The sequence below is a fragment of the Orycteropus afer genome, unplaced genomic scaffold, assembly GCF_000298275.1.
Source record: "Orycteropus afer afer isolate SDZICR_OR568_19922 unplaced genomic scaffold, OryAfe1.0 scaffold00020, whole genome shotgun sequence".
Taxonomy (NCBI): Eukaryota; Metazoa; Chordata; class Mammalia; order Tubulidentata; family Orycteropodidae; genus Orycteropus; species Orycteropus afer.
This window is the reverse complement of record NW_006921607.1, coordinates 2428363-2448190: the sequence shown is the minus strand read 5'-3', so window position 1 is coordinate 2448190 and position 19828 is coordinate 2428363. Positions and strand designations below refer to the sequence as shown.

Sequence of the window (19828 nt, the reverse complement as noted above, 5' to 3'; positions counted from 1 at the left end):
CTGCCAAACCAGTGAGAATTAAAGCCCAGCCAAGATAACCTTAACCATCATAACCAGCATTACTATCGCCTCGTACCTCAGCATTATTAGTAGATATATGTTAATGTAAAGAGCTCTGGTGGCATAGTGCCTAAGGCATTTGACTGCTAACCAGAAGGTTGGCAGTTCAAACCCACCAGCCACTTTGCAGAAAGAAGACTGGGCAATCTACTTCCGTAAAGATTTACTGTCTCGGAAAGTCAAAGGAGGTCACTGTGAGTCAAAATTGACTTGAAGGCAGTGAGTTTGGTTTTTTTTTTTTTTTGGTATGTTAATGTGCAAAATAGTTGGAGAGCAGGTTTTTTACAATTGTTGTAAATGCCAAATGTTAGATAATGAGATGGTTGTTAAATGAGGAGTACATGTAATTGATAAGTTTGCACACTGAACATATTTTCCAGGTTCCAACATTTAATCAATAAATAAATCACAGTAACGGGAAAGTGCCTGTCTACTGCCACTGGCATTTGAAAAGGGGAATACGTAACTGTTTTGACATGTGAAAGTGAAGTTTAGAGATGATCTATAGTGCCTAAGGTACTTGACTGCCAACCAGAAGGCTGGCAGTTCAAACCCACCAGCCACTCCTTGGAAGGAAGGTTGGGCAATTTACTTCCATAGTGATACTGCCTCAGAAACCCAAGCAGGGTCACTATGAGTTGGGTCCAACTCCACAGCAGTGAGTTTGGTTTTTGGTTTATCTGTATGTGTCAGTGAATGGCTGAAGTAACAGAAATTAATCAGGGCAGGTGGGTGTGTAAAACAATGGATTCTACAGCAAGAGATGGAAAATCAGAACTGAGATTCAACTGGAAAAAAATATGAAATATTGTGCTATTTGTTGATAAAGGGTCAGAAGACCAAGACAAAAGACCACTAACATTTTTGAGTTCCTACTACATGCCAAACACCATATCTATGTCACTACCTGGCCTAGAATAGATGTTCAAGAAGTATTTGTTGAAGAAATGAATGAATCCTCAATCTTCATTCTGTAGAAGAGGAAATGAACACTCAGGGAAGCTAAGTGATTAATTTAAGGTCACATTGTGGGTAAGTAGTAACAGAGCTAGGGTTTTGAACCCAAGTCTGCTGATTCTGTTCAGTATTTACTGTTACTTAACAAATCATCCCTAAATTTAGTGGCTTAAAACCCCAATATTATTTCTCAAAATTCTGTGGGTTGCTGGGCTAAACTAGGCAGTCCTTCTGGTAAAATGATTAGGGGTTTTTCATGCTACAGTCAGATGGCAGAAGCTAGGATATTCAAAATGGCTTCACCCACAGGTCTTACTTTAACACAGAAATGGCACAGAATCACTTCTGCCAAGTTCTGGTTAAAGCCTGGTTTGGAATGCTTCATGTCAGTCATAGAACCAGCTCAGGTAAGTGTGGGGAGGAGCAAGTGACTAACAAAGACATGATATCAGGAGGCATGGTTCCTTGGTGGCCTTCTTTGGAAACGAGCTACCACAGGTGATTCTATTATAACCAAAGCCTTAATCTTCCCTTTACTTCATGGAACTATGAACACTCACAATTAGAATATGCTTAGATATTCAGTCTAGAAAGATCATTCTGGTAGTGGAGAGAAAGACGGCTGGAAGAAAGGAAAACCAAAGGCTTTGCAAAAGTCTACTTTGGTGGTGAAGACCTGGCAAGGAGCAATGAATAGTCTGTAACATCACAGGCTGCAGAGATGCCACTGGGGTTAAGGTTAGGAAGCATGTGGGAGGGCCATGGGAGAGAGGAAGCCAAAGGATGTTATGTAAATTTGGCATTTACATATACTATATCTCCATCTATTTGTAAGCATTTGTATCATACTAGTTGAAGTGCACTTTTCTACAATCAACAAACTACTTCAGCACAACTACTTGGTAATGAGAAGACTTGAATCTATCCAAATATGACTATAGTTATTAACTTTTAGCCCAGTGGGTGACTCTTCAGTTTTTTATATCCTTACTTAATACCCAGAAATAGGTATATGACCTAATACACATGAATGTGTACATATGTACATATATAAAAAACCAAACTCATTGCCGTAGAATTGGATCCGACTCACAGCGACCCCTCTTTGGTTTTCTGAGGCGGTATTACTACGGAAGTAGACTGCCCAATCTCCCTTCCAATGTACATATATATGTATCAGAACATACCAGTTGCCACAGCAACCCGGTGTTTCAGAGCAGAACTTACTGTGATCTTTCAGAAACAGACGGCCAGGCCTTTCTTCTGAGCCCTCTGGGTGTATTCGAATCTTGTGCACTACCCAGGGACCTTTGTGCATGTATGATAGCTGAAACAAAAGTTTTACAAGTCACTACCCCTTACTGTATTCTCTTTCATGTGTTTTAAAAAAACTGCCCACCACTGAGTAAATTCTGCAATACATACTGGATTCTGAGTTCTGGTTTCAAAATTGCAGCCCTAGTAGAGAAGCAACTGTTATCTCCAAGAAGATTTAGGATTAAATATAGAAGTAATGAAGGAAATCAAAGCTGTTGCATTAATATTTTCCATTACATGTTAGGATCATCTATTTACTTTAGTGTTTCATCTTTTCTACTTTATTAACTTGCACCCTCATTAAAAATAACAGTAAGTGTATTTGGTATTTACTTTGGTATCTTACATATCTATGTTTAAGAGAATTTAACCTGTAACAGATTAACTCTGCAATTCCATTTTGAAATATGAAATGGCACTAATTCAAAATCGTGATTACAAATTGATATGCATACAGAATGTAATCATGTTTTAAGCAATATTGAGATTTTAAGATTCACTGCCCATATTTTTCTATTTAATGGGCTGTCAAGTAACTGAATTGCTTAAGAAGAAAATGAAACGTATTAAATTCATAAATGCAGTTCATAGTTATGGAAATCTAAGTTCCCTTAAAATATTTTTTACATTCACCAGGAAACTTGCTACTTAAGGATAAGCAGGTTTGGATTTGTAACCCCAATATTAATTATTAAAGCCAAAATAATTTCAAAACAGTCTTCTGTGCGCTCTCAACAGGTGCCCTTAAGAACATGAAACGTGGAACTCACTTGCAGCAAACTGAGTGTTAAGAATTTAGGGCCGTCCACGTGAGCAACCAACAGGTAGCTACGCAAAAGGGGCTGGGAAAGAGATCGTCCCAAGAACACGTGTTTCGTTTCTTTCCTACTTTATTAACTTGCATCCTAATTAAAAATAACAGTAAGTGTATAACTGTTTTTAACCCTGAATAAAACTACGACTGACGTTTCCTGCAGGGTCTGCGCCAGCAAGCCCAGACCCTGTTCCGGTCCGGGAAGGAGGAAAAGGTGCACGGCAAACCGGGCTGGGGGACCCGCGGTACGTGGGAACAGGGGCCCAAGGCCACTGATGAAGAGGGGAATGGGCTCAGCCACCATTTCCGTCACGAATGGTTGCCGCACTTCATGTGGAGCTTCCGACACCAGATTTCACTGAGCTCTGTTTCCCGTAATTTATATGGTCAAAACATGAGGCTCGGACTATTTTCCAGAAAAGCGCTTTTTCAAACCGTTTTCGCGGCCTGCAAGGCCCGGCCCCATTGCGCGCATCCCCGGCAACGGCGCCAGCCCGAGCTGAAGCAGAGGCCGGAAAAAGCCTCCTTACTCGCCTCAACACCACTCTCCCCCCGCCCTCCAGGCGATACCATCCCGGTAGACTCCCTTCGGAGGACCGGAAATGGTGCCGTCCTCGGCCTCTGATTGGCTGAACAGGCAAGGGCGTGGCCTCCGGAGGCTGCTTCCGCGCGCTAGATCTCACTTACCGCATTGCGAGCCGGGCAACGAGCGGGCGCCATGGTGAGGAGTGGTGGCGGGTTGCCGGCAAGGCGAAGGCTGTGGCCTGGGCCCAGGCTCTGGGCCGGGCCCGGGTCTAGGCCTAGCTCGGGGCCTGCTTTGGGAGCGGGAGCCAGGCGGACACTGGGGCCGTGCTGATGGTAGCGCCCTGGCTCCCGTTCCAGGTGTTGCTGCACGTGCTGTTCGAGCACGCTGTCGGCTACGCGCTCTTGGCGCTGAAAGAGGTGGAGGAGATTAGCTTACTGCTGCCGCAGGTGAGTGAAATTGGTCAGCTTGTGTGGCTGCAGCGTGGCCAGGCGAGTCCCCAGGGCAGAACCCAGCATGCACCGCGCGCTCCCACGTGGCCGGCTGAGCGGAGTGAGGTTGGCGACTGGGCCTGGAAAGCTCTAAAGCAAGGGTCCTTGCCTTGATTGACGGCTAGAATAACTTTAGGAGGTTTTTTTAAAATAAATAAATAAACTTCTTAACAATACCGTTTAAAGGAAAACTTTGAAAGGTCGGGACCAGGCAGCGGTGTTACAAAAGCTTTTTAGTTGGTTTTTGTGTGTGTCCAAAGCTGAGAATCTCAGCTTTCCTGCACTGTAGAGTAAGGGAAGGAAACTGCTCATCCTGTTTCCCCTATCCCAGGTGGAGGAGTGTGTACTCAATCTGGGCAAGTTCCACAACATCATCCGTCTAGTGGCCTTTTGCCCCTTTGCCTCGTCCCAAGTTGCCTTGGAAAATGCCAATGCTGTGTCTGAAGGTGAGTTGGCCATCCCTAAGCTTTAGTGGAGATAGAACATGTGATTCTGGTACTATTATTCCTCCTAAGGGGTTTGTGATGGTATAGATTAATACTACGTATTTAAAGCTACATCTAGCATGTAGGTTTTATTTCTTATGGACACAGCAGTGGTACATGATTCTTGGGTATGGGGCCCTGGTTTAAAATCCATTTGTGTCCACAGTCTGCTTTAATCCAGTCAACTGTGCAATTCGATACTGCATCGTTTATTTGATGGGATATATACGAGCCAAGAAAAAAGAACCTTGGCAAGCAAAAAGCCTCAGGAGGCAAAGAAGATAATTTAATCATGCTGGAGGTTATATTTTAAGTTTTAATGTATTTTACACTGATGCTATTGGACCTGAGCCCTGTTTCTTCCCTGTATGAGCCAGGCTTTGCAGTGATGACATGTATCTGTCAATCCCCTGAGTGCAGTCACTGATGTCTCCATGTCTCTGAGCTTTGCCTGAAGGGAAGTGGGGGTATAAGCATGCTGTCCCTTAATCAGCATCTTAATAAGGCAGTATCCCTTTTATATGTAAGCACCTAAAGCATGTTAATAAGAGCTGTATTCTTTACCTGGAGGTGTTGTTCATGAGGATCTCCGCCTGCTCTTGGAGACACACCTTCCATCCAAAAAGAAGAAAGTGCTCTTGGGAGTTGGGGACCCCAAGATTGGTGCTGCCATACAGGAGGAGTTAGGGTACAACTGCCAGACTGGAGGTGTGATAGCTGAGATCCTACGAGGTGAGAGCATCTAGCATTGTGAAGCCGTTCTTGACATCTTGGCCGGAGGGTGGGGAGCTGCTTGCCTGATGCCCCTGGGTGTGGGAGCCAGCTCAAGGCCCTTCCGTGCTCATTCATAGTCCTGCCCTCCTCCAGGAGTTCGCCTGCACTTCCATAATCTGGTGAAGGGTCTGACTGATCTGTCTGCTTGTAAAGCCCAACTGGGTCTGGGACACAGCTACTCTCGTGCTAAAGTTAAGTTTAATGTGAACCGGGTGGACAATATGATCATCCAGTCCATTAGCCTTCTGGACCAGCTGGATAAAGACATAAATACCTTCTCTATGCGTGTCAGGTAAAGTACAGGGGCAGCCCTCAGAAAGTGAGAACTTTGGCCTCTAATTTGGTTAATTTTGCATTCTGAGATCGGGTCTGGGAAGAAGCAGGTGGGGTGGAGGCCAGGCCTCCTTGTGCTTACCACAGGCTGTGTTCTTGCACTGGCTGTATAAAAAGAGGAGGCAGAGCAAAGTACCCCCATATACACCTCAGCCAGGCCTTGTGCCTGGTTTGTATTGTGAATGGGGCAACATGGTATTGAGGAGGCTTTGAATCAGATTGGTCCAGGGAAATAGATGTGGGGAGGACTGAAGCTATTGTTTTGCTGGAGACATAGTGCCTGGTCCAGGGAGTGATTATGGCTTTTTGCAGGGAGTGGTATGGCTATCACTTTCCAGAGCTGGTGAAGATTGTGAACGACAATACCACATACTGTCGCCTTGCCCAATTCATTGGAAACCGCAAGGAGCTGAATGAAGACAAGTTGGAGAAGCTGGAGGAGCTAACAATGGATGGGGGCAAGGCTAAGGCTATTCTCGATGCCTCACGGTCCTCCATGGGTCAGTGCAAAGCCCAGCAGCCAGGTTGTAAGTAAGGTGTGGGGCTTTGAATGTTCCTGTATTCACACTTGGTGTCCCCCAGGCATGGACATCTCTGCCATCGATTTGATAAACATCGAGAGTTTCTCCAGTCGCGTGGTGTCTCTTTCAGAATACCGCCAGAGCTTACACACTTACCTGCGTTCCAAGATGAGCCAAGTAGCCCCCAGTCTGTCAGCGCTAATTGGGGAAGCGGTATGTCATGAGGCACTAAGGAGTGTCTGCATTGTTGTTACTCTTTGATCCATCATACTTTCCCTAGTTGTGTTTGATGGGGAGGAGATGAGCAGGGGTTACACACTTGTTAGTTCAGTGACTTCAGCTTTTGATTCCTTTGTGACTTTTTCTAGGTAGGTGCACGTCTCATTGCACATGCTGGCAGCCTTACCAACCTGGCCAAGTATCCAGCATCCACAGTGCAGATCCTTGGGGCTGAAAAGGCCCTGTTCAGGTACCAGTGAGGGCACCTGCCCACCTAAAGGTGCCACTTCTGGTGCCCACTACTTGTTTAGGGATCACTGTGATGGCTAACCAGGGCCCCTGACCTATACAGGCCTCTATTATGGGGATGATGGCCAGTCCTGGTGTCTGAGTGATTCCTAGGGCCCAGCAAAAGGGACCAAGCTTCCAGGTCAGCGACATCAGATGCCTTGCCCCTGCCTCTGGGAGCTGTGGGTTGGCATGAGGGTGAGGGTGGAACCAGTCCCAACCTAAGACTCAAGTGACTTGGGAAAGCAGGAACTAAGGAGCTGCTTTGGCTACTGCAGTTGAAATTTTTGATCTTAATGTTGAATATTCTCTCAGAGCCCTGAAGACAAGGGGTAATACCCCCAAATATGGACTCATTTTCCACTCTACCTTCATTGGCCGAGCAGCTGCCAAGAACAAAGGCCGCATCTCTCGATACCTGGCAAACAAATGCAGTATTGCCTCACGAATTGATTGTTTCTCAGGTATGAAGGGTGGCCTGGGAGGGACGGGAGGCAGACAACTACCTTAGCTTCTACAATGATGTCAGTATTTTTCGTCAACAGCAGTTCACTCAGTGAGTGTTGATACTTTGGGTCTGAGTGAAGCTGAGGGTAAAGGGAATATTAGCAGGTGGGTAGTTTCTCTCTTCAGGAGCTGATAGGCTTTGTTTACCCACACACATGCAGAGGTGCCCACAAGTGTATTTGGGGAAAAGCTTCGAGAGCAAGTCGAGGAGCGACTGTCCTTTTATGAGACTGGAGAGGTTCCGCGAAAGAATCTGGATGTCATGAAAGAGGCAATGGTTCAGGTCAGTTTGGGCTTTGCTGGGCTGGGAGAACCACAGCTGACTGTTGGAGGTGATGAACTATCTTAGTCTGACTTTACAAAGTGGAGGCAAAAAAAAAAACTGATTTAATGAGCCTGATCCAATATGAACAGGAGGGAGGCCTAGAGAGATGGGTCTTCCAAACCTTTTCAGCACTTTTTTTCTGGCCAGGCAGAGGAAGCGGCTGTGGAGACTGCTAGGAAGCTGGAGAAACAGGAGAAGAAACGCTTGAAAAAGGAAAAGAAACGACTGGCTGCAATTGCACTTATGTCTTCAGAAAATAATACTCCAGAGGAGTGCGAGGTCAGTGGGCAGATTAGCCCCAGGTGAAGATCCTAGGTTATAGGATTTTCAGCAGCCAAACAGGATGGGATGGATATATCAAGCCATGGACTTGAGTCTAGACTTTTGAGTTGAAATGAGAACTACAGACATTTAAAACCACCTCTTAAATCTGCAAGGAGGTATGTGCTGATAGAAGTCACTCAAGAAGCCAGGGACTTGATTACATACTTGTTTCCAAGAGTCCTTAACCAAGGAATAGTGTAAAGTCCTACTCTGCTTGTTCTCAGAAATGCCTAGAGGTGGGTGGTACCTTTTACAATAGGGATAGGGGCAGGAGATGCCCAGTTTGTTAAATATTTCAGGGCATGTCTAGAATTTGGCAGGATGGTAGGGGATTCTACTCTGCCAGCTCATTTCACCCAGCATGCTGTTTTTCTTTTTTTAAAATAGGTTATGCAGTGAGTTTAGATAATTTCTCTGGGTAAATTTCTAAAGTCATACCTGTAAAATTAACATCCCAGGAACAATGGGTGATTCCAAGTGTTTCCACAAGTCTTTCTTCCCTAACTCCTTACCTGTTGGTACTTTTTTAGTGTTCACTCAGTAGGTAACATTACTCTTGTGCCCTTTTCCTTCCTCTTCAGGAGGCAGGTGAAAGACCCAAAAAGAAGAAAAAGCAAAGGCTCCAGGAGGCTCCACAGGAGAATGGAATGGAAGACACATCTAGCTCTGCTCTCCCCAAACCCAAAAAAAAGAAATCTTTTTCTAAGGAGTTGGTTAGTAATGATCTTGAAGAGATGGCTGTCAACACAAGTTTACCCAAGAGGAAGAAATCTTTCCCCAAAGAGGAACCAGCTAGTGATCATGAAGTAGCAGCTAACAGCACAAGTGTCCCAAAGAAAAAGAAGAAACTCTCTCACAAGGAGGAGCTTGTTGGCAGTGGACCTGAAGAGGCTGCTAGCAGTAAGAACAGTAGCTCTAAGAAAAAGAAAAAATTAAAAAAACTACCCCAGGAAGACTAGAATAGACATAGTGGGGTGGGGGTGGGGTGGTATACACATGATGGCATTTCCCAACCCATGTCCCAATAAAAGCAAAAATTCATAAAAGTTGATACATGTGTTTTATTGAGCACCTTACATGGGTGCAGGCAGGATTATTAGCGAGGCAGGGCAGCAATGACAGCCTCAGTGAAGTCGTGGCAGGTGGCATAACCACCCATGTCAGAGGTTCGAACCTGTGGGGGAGAATGGTCATGATGTCTGTGGCTTGAGCCCCCATCCCTAACGAACCCATCACCCAAAACAGTTCCTAAGGAACCCAGACCCAGGACAATCTAGGCTCTGCCCAGAAGGGTGATTTATGGTCCACTGTCTAAGTCTGGTCCAATGTGCAGAAGGGATGTGTTAAGTAGCATGGTCCTTGTGAGGTTGGAAGAAATAAAGGGCTCTAGCCCCCATGGGGGTGCAGGTGGCCGATGACAGACTTGATGAAGTCAGATGTGGTGCTGTAGCCGCCCATGTCTCGAGTCCGCACCTACAGCCACCACCAGCAATGTGGCGGGGAAGAAGAGAAGAGAGCCCATGAAGTGGGGGTAGAGGCAGTGTGATCATGGAAACCCTTGATTCCAATGATCCAAGAGGATAACAGAAGGCCAGAAAGATGCTGCAGGAATGGGAAGGCTTGTAAGCATGGACCTGCCCTGGACCAGCACACTCCCAACTCGGCCATTCTGGGGGCCAGAGCGTGGAGCTGTGCTGCTGCCCGTGCAGGATGGTAGATGAAGCATGAAGTGAGATGGGGAAATGCAAATCAGGGATGAAGCCACTGGGGAGGAAACTCGGAGAAGGACCAGGTGGAAGGAAAAGATGGCAGGAGAATGGAATGAGGATGGACTTCCAAGTGTACAAAAGATGAAGTTAGTGCTTCCTCCTACCTGTTCCCTCCCTCCCTCCACCCCACTCCTATCCCCTGCCCCCAAATAAAGAGCTGCAAAATTGTAGGTTAAGACAAAGCCCACCAAAGGGGCAGTGGATAGAGCAGGAAAAGAGGGAATGGCAGATGGAAACTAGTGGCAAAGCAGATCCAAAAGATGAAACAGCCAAGGAAAAGGAAGGGAAGAGCTCTGGGAGAGTTGAGAGAATCAGAGAGCAGATGTTCTGGGGACCTGGAGGAAAAGGAAGCCTCAGTTCAGGTTCCCCAGAGAGCAGTGCCAAGACCCTGAGCCTTTCTAAACTTACCTTGCCGACTTTGATCACCTTCTTCACTGCATCTGCGATTATGGTGGAGTGATGCTCGAGACTGTGAACGTGGACAGAAGACACTGAGACCACCCTTGTCACCAGAACATCCCCATTTCTCCCCCACGTATGCTCTGGGGACAGTACCCAACCTCCTCCCCAAAACCTCCCACAAGCCTACTTGAGATGCCGCAGCATATTGGAGGCTGACAGCAGCATGGCTGTGGGGTTGGCTATATTCCTGCCGACTGCCTGGGCAAATGGATGTCTGGCACCCTGTTGGGAAAGAGGCAGGCCAGTCACGGGGGAAATATTAAGGAGAGGCTGAGATCAAAGCAAAGCACAGGAGCGAGCCTGGGATCAGAGGGAGGGCAAGCCAAGGTCACTGAGAAGAGAAAAACTATGGGGAAGGGGAATGAGGAGGAGATGGCCTTGGTGAGGAGGCATTAGGGGAGATCAGAAGTCAAAGGGCATGCAGAAGGCTAGGGAAGAAGCAACCTCGCTCACCGTCTCAAAGACTGCATACTCTGCACTGTAGCTCTCCCCAGGAACCACACCAGCTCCCCCAACCAGGCCAGCAGCCAGATTGTCAATAATGTTCCCATAGAGATTGGGCATCACAAGCACATCAAACTGGTAAGGATTCTGCACCAGCTGGGGATAAGATGTGAGGCATGGAGGAAAAAACAACCCACCAAACCCACTGGAACTGAGTCAAATTTCAACCCATAGCACCCCAATAAGAAAAAGCAGAACCACTCTACAGAATTTCCAAAGTTGTAAATCTATGGAAGCAGACATCTCTCTCCCGTGAAGCAGCTGGTGGACTTGAATTGCCAACTTTTTGCCACCAGTGCTCCTTGTGGGCATGAAGAAGGGAAGGGAATCCCACTCCACACCGTCCCAGAACACCAAGAGCCTCACCTGCATGCAACAGTTGTCTATGATCATTGTCTCAAACTTGATTTTGGGGTACAGTTCAGCAACTTCTCTACAGCACTGCAGGAACAACCCATCCCCAAGTTTCCTGTCCACAGGCCAAAGGGAACAAATTCAGTTAAGTGAGTACAGGAAACTACTTTCCCAAGAACCCACCCCACATGAAGCCATGTCCCTCACATGATGTTGGCCTTATGCACAGCTGTGACCTTGCTCCGTCCCTTCTTGGTGGCATAGTCAAAGGCAAACTTTGCAATCCGCTGAGATTTGGTTCGAGTGACAATCTTCAAACACTCAATCACACCTTTCGCACTCTGGGTGAGAAGAGAGAAGCAGCTGAGTGACTAGGAAGGAAGAGAGGAAAAAGCTAGGTCTCTCTCCGACCTCCACGCTCACCCTCAATTCTGGGGCCTCACCTCATGTTCTAGAGAACTGTATTCCCCTTCCGTCTGCTCTCGAATGATCACCAGGTCTAGATTGTTGTGTCGGGTCTTAAAGCCAGAAAGTGACTTCACATGGACCACATTAGCAAACAAATCCAACTTACGCCTGTGGGGGCGGGGGGGCAGATCAGCAGCAGCACTGTACCTACTGCCCCAGTACCCCTTTGACCCACTGTCCCTCCCTACCACCTACCTCAGCCTCATGTCATAGGAGGCTAGCTCCCCCTTGTATTCCATCGGCGTGTGGATCTTTCCTTCATAAAGAGTCAGAAGGAGAGTGTCAGACAAAGGCTAACCCAGGCCAGTATTCAGTCCCTTCAGAGATATGACATAACCTAGATTCCGCATCTCCCACTTCCAAATCACTGACCCTTAAATGGCCCTGGGTCAAGACACAAAGGATAATGATGTAGTTAAAAACAATTTGTCCACTGCTTTACATCTATTTAGTTTGAAACCAGGGCTTCAAACTGGTTCATTCATGATCAACAAAGTGAAACCAGAACCAATCCAAATGGTTAAAATTTGTGTGAACCAGCACAATAACTGGAACAGGAAAAAATTAAGGTTGAAGCCCTAGGACAAGAGATTTGGAAGATGCACAGTGAGCCCTTTCAGTAGCCTGATGTGGAGAATGGTTTATTGGCAGGACTGTGGAGAGTGAGACACACTCAAATTCATGAGGTTGGCTCCCAACTTTAAGCAGGGTCCTGCTGCTTCTGACTCTGCTCAAAATCCAACAGGCAAGAGATTTGGTTGCTGTGTGACTCATATGCTGCCTTGTTTTCTAAGAAGGAGATTAAGTTTCCTGCAGGACTTCAACCCATTATTTTTTCTGTTCAGTTAAATTCTGAAAACTCAGGTCTGTCTGGTTCCACCTCCTTGGCTATGACTGAATTGAGAACTGTTTCAAAGCCAGGGCTGAAACTTCAAAATGACCTTAATGGAGGACATGAATTTTTTCATGTTTACCAAGCAGAGCCTTTATTAATAATACTTTGAAAAACAATGCTTAGGGATCTGTGACCTTTCTTGATTTTTCTCTACCTATGTGACTTTTTTTCAACCAATACTTAACTGAATATCAACCATATGCCAGGCATAGGACCATCAACCAAAAAAATACACAATCCCTGCCCTCCAGGAGCAAACAGATGACGTGAAAGACATGATAAATCCCATAGGAGAATATCCTAATTATCTAGTGCTGGTACAACAGAAATACCACAAGTATATGGCTTTAACAACCAGAAATTTATCTTCTCACAGTTTACCAAAAACCAAACCCACTGCTATCAAGTTGATTCAGACTCATAGCAACCCCCGTTGGGTTTCCAAGGCAGAAAATCTTTACAGAAGTAGACTGCCCCATCTTCCTTCTGCAGAACAGCTGGTGGTTTTAAACAGCTAACCTTCTCACAGTGTAGGAGGCTATAAATCTGAATTCAGAGCACCGGCCCTGGGATGTAGCTTTCCCTGTTAGCTCTCGGGAAGGTTCTACTCTCTTCAGCTTGTTTTCTGGTTCCTTGGAGAGCTACAACTGGCTGGGCATCAATCCTCCCCCATCTCTGCTTCTCTTGCATGTTTAAACTCTCTGCTATCTCGAAAGAGATTGACTCAAGACACATCGTGTAAAAATCTCATCTCCTAAACCTAGCAAAGACAATCCATTCCCAAATGGGATTATACCCTCAGGCATAGAGGTTAGAATTTACAACACATATTTTTGAGGGACACAATTCAATCCATAAGAGAGGTATTAAAGAAGTATATAAAAATACAGAAAAGAAATTCCCTCTAGTAATATCAGGAAGTTTCACAGGAAGGCTGGCATTTCAGCTGGACCTCATGTTAAATGAGTATAATGGATTGAAGGGTGACTCTCGATACAATCATGTTCTAACCCCCAGAACCTATAAACGTGACTTTAGAAAAATGGTCTTCGCAAATGCAATTAAGTTAAGGATCTCAAGATTAAATCATCCTGGATTAGGGTAAGCACTAAATCCAATGACAAAAACCATTACACTGAGTCTACTTCAACTAAAAGCAACCCTACAGAACAGAGGAGAACTGCTCCACTGGATTTCCAAGCCTGTATATCTTTATGGAAGCGGAGTGCCACATTTTCCTCCCAGGGTGGGTAGTGGGTTCAAATCACCAACCTTTTGGTTTGCAGCTGAGCACTTTGACCAACAGGGCTCCTAAATTCAATACCAAGTCTAATGACAAGGGGAAAGAGACACAAAGGAGAGACAGCCAGGGGAAGATGGAGGCAGAGATTGGAGTGAGGCATCTATAAGCCAAGGAATGCCAAGAGTTACCAGAAGCTGACAGAAGAAAGGATCTTCCCTAGGGCTCTCTGAGGGAATGTGACCGTTACATCATGATTCTGGACTTCTGGCCTCTAGAGCTGTGACAGAATAAACTTCTATTGGTATAAACCACCAAATCTGTGGTGATATGTTACGGCAGCCCCAAGAAACTAGTACAGATTTTGGTACCAGGAAGTGGGATGCTGATGTAACAAATACCTAAATGTGTGCATATGGTTTTGAAATTGAGTAATGGGTAAAGACAGGAAGAATTCTGAGGCACAAAACAGAAAAAGTCTAGATTCAGAAAGAAGGTAATAGGTGATATTATAACGAGTTGAGGATTCTGGAGACACTGGGATTGGGTAAAGGTGTTTTAGACATTGGAAAGACCTGAGTTTTGGGGGACCAGAGGGCAGACTGGAGTACATTTAATGTTGTTGTTGATGGGGCTGTCAAGTTGGCTCTGACTCTTAGCAACTCTCTGTACAACAGAATAAAACAGTGCCTGGTCATACATCATCCTCACAATCCTTGCTATACCCAAGTGATATGTTCATGTCCTAAACTCAGAACCTATAAATGTGACATTTCATGGAAAAGATGGTCTTTATAGATGTAATCAAGTTAAGGATCTCAAGATGAAATCAACCTGGAGTAGGGTGAACCCTAAATCCAATGACAAGTCTTTATAAAAGCGGACATAGATACAAAGCAGGGAAGGCCACATAAAGACATATGCAGAGACTGGAGTAGTGCATGTACAAGCTAAGGAACACCAAAAGCCACCAGAATTTAGAGCAGACAAGGAAGGATTCTTCTCTAGAAAGTTTGGAGAGAGCATGCCCCTGCCAACACCTTGATTTTGAATTTTTGGCTCCAACAACTATGAGAGAATAAATTTCTGTTATTTTAAGCCACCAAGTTTGTGGTGACTTGTTACAGCAGCCCTAGAAAACTAATACAATGAGTTATACTCTGATAGGTGGCAGCAAAGAAAAAAAACATTCTGGGCAGAGGAAACAGCATGAATCAAAATAGTACATGTATTTAGAAACTAACACAGTCTGGTGTGGCCAAAACACCGAATAAATGTCACGGAAAACAAGGCAAAAAAGCTGAGAGCCAATTTATAAAGGACCTACTTTTTCCTGTGCTAAGGTTGGGCCTGGCAAAGTCAAGCTGGTCTTTCCAAGTGAAAAGATGTGGAAGATGGTCTGCAAGGGCAGAACCAGAAGCCCAGAAATCCAATAAAGAGATTAAAATGTAGAAGCAGAAGGGAAGATGGAAGAAACACAAGAGAAGATGGAAGAAAAGCAGCATTCTAGAAAACCTATTAAGAGGACTGGATGGCTAACTCCAACCCCTTAAAGCCTTCCTACATTCACTCCTGGGTTCCCAATGTTGTTGTTATGTGCCGTTGAGTCAGACCTGACTCATCGTGACGCATCCTTGGGTTTCCGAGGCAGTATCACTACCGAAGTAGATTGCCCAACCAACAGGAAGGAATAAATGCGCACAAATCCGTGGTGGGGGCCCTGGGAAGTTAACGTATCAGTGTGTGAGGAAGGGGGCTTAATAAACATTCGTTCACTTCATTTTAAAATGACACAAGGGGAGGATGGAAGAGGACACATACCAATAATGGCCACCTTGTTTTCCTTCATGGAACTCAGCACCTGTTCCAGCTTCTCCTCAGATGCTATATTCTGCACCTCACTGAGGTGGTGCTCCTGGAACTCCACCGGGACGGCGGCAGCCTGCAGGGGCAGGTCCCAAAACGTACTGGATCAAGGTCGAGTCAAAACCCTTGCCAACTCACCCTATCCTCGACTGACTGATCCCAAAAGCCACTCACCTTGAACACCTCTTTGACGGCATGCATCAACTCAGGTCCCACTCCATCTCCCGGCAGCATAGTCACGGGAAAGGCGCCTTCCACCCTCGCGTCCTCGGCCTGGGAGCGGAGTCAGCATAGCATGAGCGACAGCACGAGTGGGGGTTCTGGGGAGCAGGGGAAGGTGGGGAGAAGCTGGTGGAGGGAGCGGCGAAGAGGTGAGAGAGTTCGGAGTAACACGGTGGCAAGCCTCGCGCTTACCTGGCTCCGAGAAGCGGCGCACGACGTAGCTGAGGTGCCCAGGTCCCTCCATACCCCAGGGTTCGGGGCGGCGACCAACGCCTGCAAGAGAGACAGCAAGCCTGTGAGACCAGGCCTCAGGCCCCTCCAGATCCCGAATACTGCAGTGACATTGCCCACTTAGAAACCCCCGGGCCTCACTCGGGTCAGCCAGCGGACACTGCCCAACGCCGCCATGATCTCCCTCGCAGGTAGTCGCGCGGGAAGTGACGCCTGAAGTTGGTGTGGCTGAATACTCGGATTTCCGGCCCGTCTTAAGGCGGTGGGTGGGGCTCCCTCTACTCTTTGGATCGTCTTTGCAGTTCCTCGCTGGCCATCTCATTTATCTTCTTCTGTTTTTTTTGTTTGTTTGTTTTTTTTTTTCTGTATTTACCTCCACCGTAGTGCCTACGGCATTTGACTGCTAACCAGAAGGTTGGCAGTTCAAATCCACTAGCCACTCCATGAAAGGAACACTGGGCAATCTACTTCCGTAAAGATACTGCCTCAGAAATTCAAGGAGAGGTCGCTGTGAGTCAGAACCGACTAGAGGGCAGTGAATTTGAGTTTTATGTTGAAACTTAAAAATGGCATTAAAGGACAATAGGAGAGTTCATAGTTATCAAACAAGGGCCTGAATTTAGTAAGTTGAGTAACAAGACTGAAGAATCTATTCCTTTTCTTAATGTTTTTGTTGCTACATATTTGTCATGTTGTTAACAGATACTGCCAGGCACTGAGGCGTTAAAAACACGACACACAATTCATAGGAGATATGTACCAGGTTTCTCCTTCCGCGGCTTCGACTCACTGCCATCCACTTGATTCGGACCTCCCCTGGATTTCCAAGGCTATGAATCTTTGTGGAAGCATGTTGTTGTTGTTTGCCACCGAGTCGGCCCCGACTCATAGGGAAACCCCTCCTTGGGTTTCCGAGGCAGTATCACTACGGAAGTAGGAATGCCCAACCTTTTCTCCCATGGTGTGGATGCTTGGTTTCCAACCACCCATCTTCTTGTTAGCAGCCAAATGCCTGAGCCACTACACCACCAGAGCTTCAGCCTCCTACCTTGCCCAATTATTGGTAACTACCATTTCTGGTTTTTGCTTTTTTTTTTTTCCTGTATGGTCTTAATTCTTTGCTGTGATGATTGTTTCCCTAATGGTGATTCCCAGACTTGAACTCTCCTGAGGAGGCCCAGAAATAGTGCCAGAAATCAGTTCAAGCATGTAAGTGTTACAAGGGAGATTTCAGATCTTTTTTTTTTTTTCTCCTCAAATTCCAGAATGGTACTGTTTGCAAGTCACACCTCTAAAAAACAAAATGACAGCAAGATTTTCTAAGCCAGTGGCTTCTGATTCATGGTGACCCTATGTGTGTCAGAGTAGAACTGCCCTCCATAGGGTTTTCAAGGCTGTGACCTTTAAAAAGCAGATTACCAGGCCTTTCTTCCAAGATACCTCTAAGTGGGTGTAGAATCACCGGGCTTCCACTTAGTAGTTGTGCACTTAACCGTTTGTGCCATCCAGAGACTCCAGCCCCTGCTAACAACAAATAAACTCGTCTCTATGTATTTGCCTGTCTAGATATTTCGTATAAATAGAATCATACAATATTTGTCCTTTTGTGTCTGACTTATTTTACTCAGCATAATGTCTTCAAGCTTCTTCCATGTCGTAGCATATATCAGAACTTTGTTTCTCTTTATGGTTTAATAATATTTCATTGTACGGATTTGCCACATTTTGTTTATTGACTCATCTCTTGATGGATACTTGAGTTGTTTCTACCTTTTGGCTTTTGTGAATAATGTTGCAATGAACATTGTGTACAAGTTTCTGTTCATCTGTTTTCAGTTCTTTTCAATATATACTTAGAATTAGAATTTCCGGGTCATAAGGTAGTTTGGTGTTTTACTTTCTGAGGACCTACATTTTTCACAGGCTCTCCCAGATAAAACACACTGAAATTTAAGAACCATTAGCTAGGTTCTGTGTGGGATAAGTACATCACTTGTATACCTCATCAATCCAAAAAGTAGCCGGGTATTCTCCCAGACCAAGGGAGGGGGTACAGTGGTTCTAATCTTGGGGACCAAGCACAGACATTGTACCCCCTTCTTTGCATTGATTCTGGTGGGGAATTCTCCACTAGAGTAGTAGAGTGAAATTACATCAGATAAAAATGTAGAACAGCCTTGAACAAATGAAAAGTGCTATATAGAAATAAAAAAGGTGCTCCAGTGGTACAGTGGTTAAGGCATTTGGCTGCTACCCAGAAAGTCGGTGGGTGGAACCCAGTAGCTGTGCCACGGAAGGAGGATGAGGCAATCTACTTCTGCAAAGATTTACAGCCTTGGAAACTGTGGGTCACTATGAGTTGGAATTGACTTGATGTAGATTTATATAACTAGAAGGCTATAACTAATATCATTATTGTTAATACAATACGTTACTATATCATATTAACACAACCTAGTCCATCTTCACTTATATACCCTCTGAAACAAATCAAAAACAGAGTGCATCATCTTGTTCTCTCTTTGCTCCCTAGTCCCAGTGTTCACATTGCTAATATAATAATTCACTACCATTTTTTTCCTCCAAATATCTCTGAGGAGCAAAAAGTGGGAGATAGGTCTTTCCCAGACTTGGTATGGGCAAGATTGGCTGTAGCACCTGCTCTGTCCACCATCCTGACCTCACATCTTATTTTCCTTCTGGACAACCATCTGTAATGTTTTTTAAACTTTTACTGAAACACAACATACAAAGAAAAGAGCACCTACATGTATAGCTCATTGAATTTTTAGAAATTAAGCATGCCTTTGTAACCAGCAAAAGAGCTCTGCCAATGTAATGGTTAAGGCATTTGACTGCTAACAAAAAGGTCAGTGGTTTGAACCCACCAGCTGCTCAGCAGAAGAAATATGAGGCAGTCAGCTTCCATAAAGATATACATCCTTGGAAACCCAAAGGGGGTCGCTATGAGTCGGAATTGACTATGGCAGTGAATTTGGTTTGGTTTTTGGTTTGTAACCAGCAATCAAATCAAAACACAGCATACAACCAGCACCCCAGAAGCCCTCCACCCCCTACCATGTGCTCTACCAGTCACTGTGCCCCAGTGGTCACCACTCTCCTGACTTCTATCATCAGAAATTGATTTGGCTGGTCTAAACTTCCTATCAATGCAACCACATGTTTCTTTTGTGTCTGACTTGAGTGTTACTTGTGAGACTCACCCCTGTTGCTGCCTGTGTGGTGGTGGTTAGGTGCTGTCAAGCCAGCTCCAACTCAGTGGCCCTATGTACAACAAAACGAAACACTGCCCACTCCCGCGCCAGCCTCCAATCCTTGCTGTGCTTGAGCCCACCAGCCACTGTATCAATCCATGTTGTTGAGGGTCTTCCCCTTCTTCGCTGCTGGCAACAGACCTTATTCGTTCTCACTCCTGTGTAGTATTCGGTAGTGTGAGTATGTTGTTTGCTGCTGTCAAGTGGGCTCTGACTCTAATGACCCCAAACAGAGCAAAACGAAACACTGCCTGGTCCTGTGCCGTTCTATGTATATATTACAGCTTATTTATCCATTCAATTGCTGATGAACATTTGGGAAGTTCCCAATTTGGGGTTACTGTGAACAGAGTTGCTATGAATATTTTAATGCATGAAGGGTAGGATTTTGTCATTTTTGTCAGCTCCTGGCTCATAACTACTTTCTAATTGAATAAAATTTATCCTTGACTGCTAAAATATAGTAATAAACTTCCAAATGTTGAGGCTTTCTTATATATTTAGGAAAAGCCTACTTGGTCATGAGATATTGTTCTTTAAATATACTGCTGGATTTGATTTGATAATACTGTGTTTAAGATGTTTGCATCTGAGATCTTAAACA

The 19828-nt window shown here is 45.3% G+C and overlaps 2 protein-coding genes and 5 non-coding genes across 7 annotated transcripts; 6 read left to right on the top strand and 1 right to left on the bottom strand.

The window, feature by feature from the left end:
• The first annotated feature begins 1400 nt into the window (after window positions 1-1400).
• Window positions 1401-8897, top strand: NOP56 (NOP56 ribonucleoprotein). The gene is made up of 14 exons (XM_042783590.1): window positions 1401-1424; window positions 3312-3393; window positions 3786-3940; window positions 4031-4120; window positions 4494-4608; window positions 5218-5379; window positions 5515-5713; window positions 6067-6254; window positions 6337-6488; window positions 6644-6744; window positions 7098-7246; window positions 7451-7572; window positions 7762-7893; window positions 8520-8897. The coding sequence occupies exons 1-14, from the start codon at window positions 1401-1403 to the stop codon at window positions 8895-8897; spliced, it is 2049 nt and encodes a 682-aa protein (XP_042639524.1).
• Window positions 5028-5095, top strand: LOC122152220. Its single transcript, XR_006164458.1, has one exon. It is a non-coding gene; the product is annotated as a small nucleolar RNA SNORD110 (small nucleolar RNA).
• Window positions 5820-5950, top strand: LOC122152217. Its single transcript, XR_006164455.1, has one exon. It is a non-coding gene; the product is annotated as a small nucleolar RNA SNORA51 (small nucleolar RNA).
• Window positions 6807-6891, top strand: LOC122152219. The gene has a single exon (XR_006164457.1). It is a non-coding gene; the product is annotated as a small nucleolar RNA SNORD86 (small nucleolar RNA).
• LOC122152216 lies at window positions 7297-7367 on the top strand. Its single transcript, XR_006164454.1, has one exon. It is a non-coding gene; the product is annotated as a small nucleolar RNA SNORD56 (small nucleolar RNA).
• LOC122152214 lies at window positions 7617-7692 on the top strand. The gene has a single exon (XR_006164452.1). It is a non-coding gene; the product is annotated as a small nucleolar RNA SNORD57 (small nucleolar RNA).
• A 427-nt stretch (window positions 8898-9324) lies between the features above and the next one.
• IDH3B (isocitrate dehydrogenase (NAD(+)) 3 non-catalytic subunit beta) lies at window positions 9325-16126 on the bottom strand. Its single transcript, XM_007960015.2, has 12 exons — window positions 16091-16126; window positions 15911-15991; window positions 15671-15769; window positions 15452-15572; window positions 11691-11751; window positions 11471-11603; window positions 11235-11368; window positions 11040-11142; window positions 10623-10769; window positions 10297-10391; window positions 10116-10176; window positions 9325-9411 (listed from the first exon to the last, which is right to left on the bottom strand). The coding sequence occupies exons 1-12, from the start codon at window positions 16124-16126 to the stop codon at window positions 9325-9327; spliced, it is 1158 nt and encodes a 385-aa protein (XP_007958206.1).
• Window positions 16127-19828: the final 3702 nt, after the last annotated feature.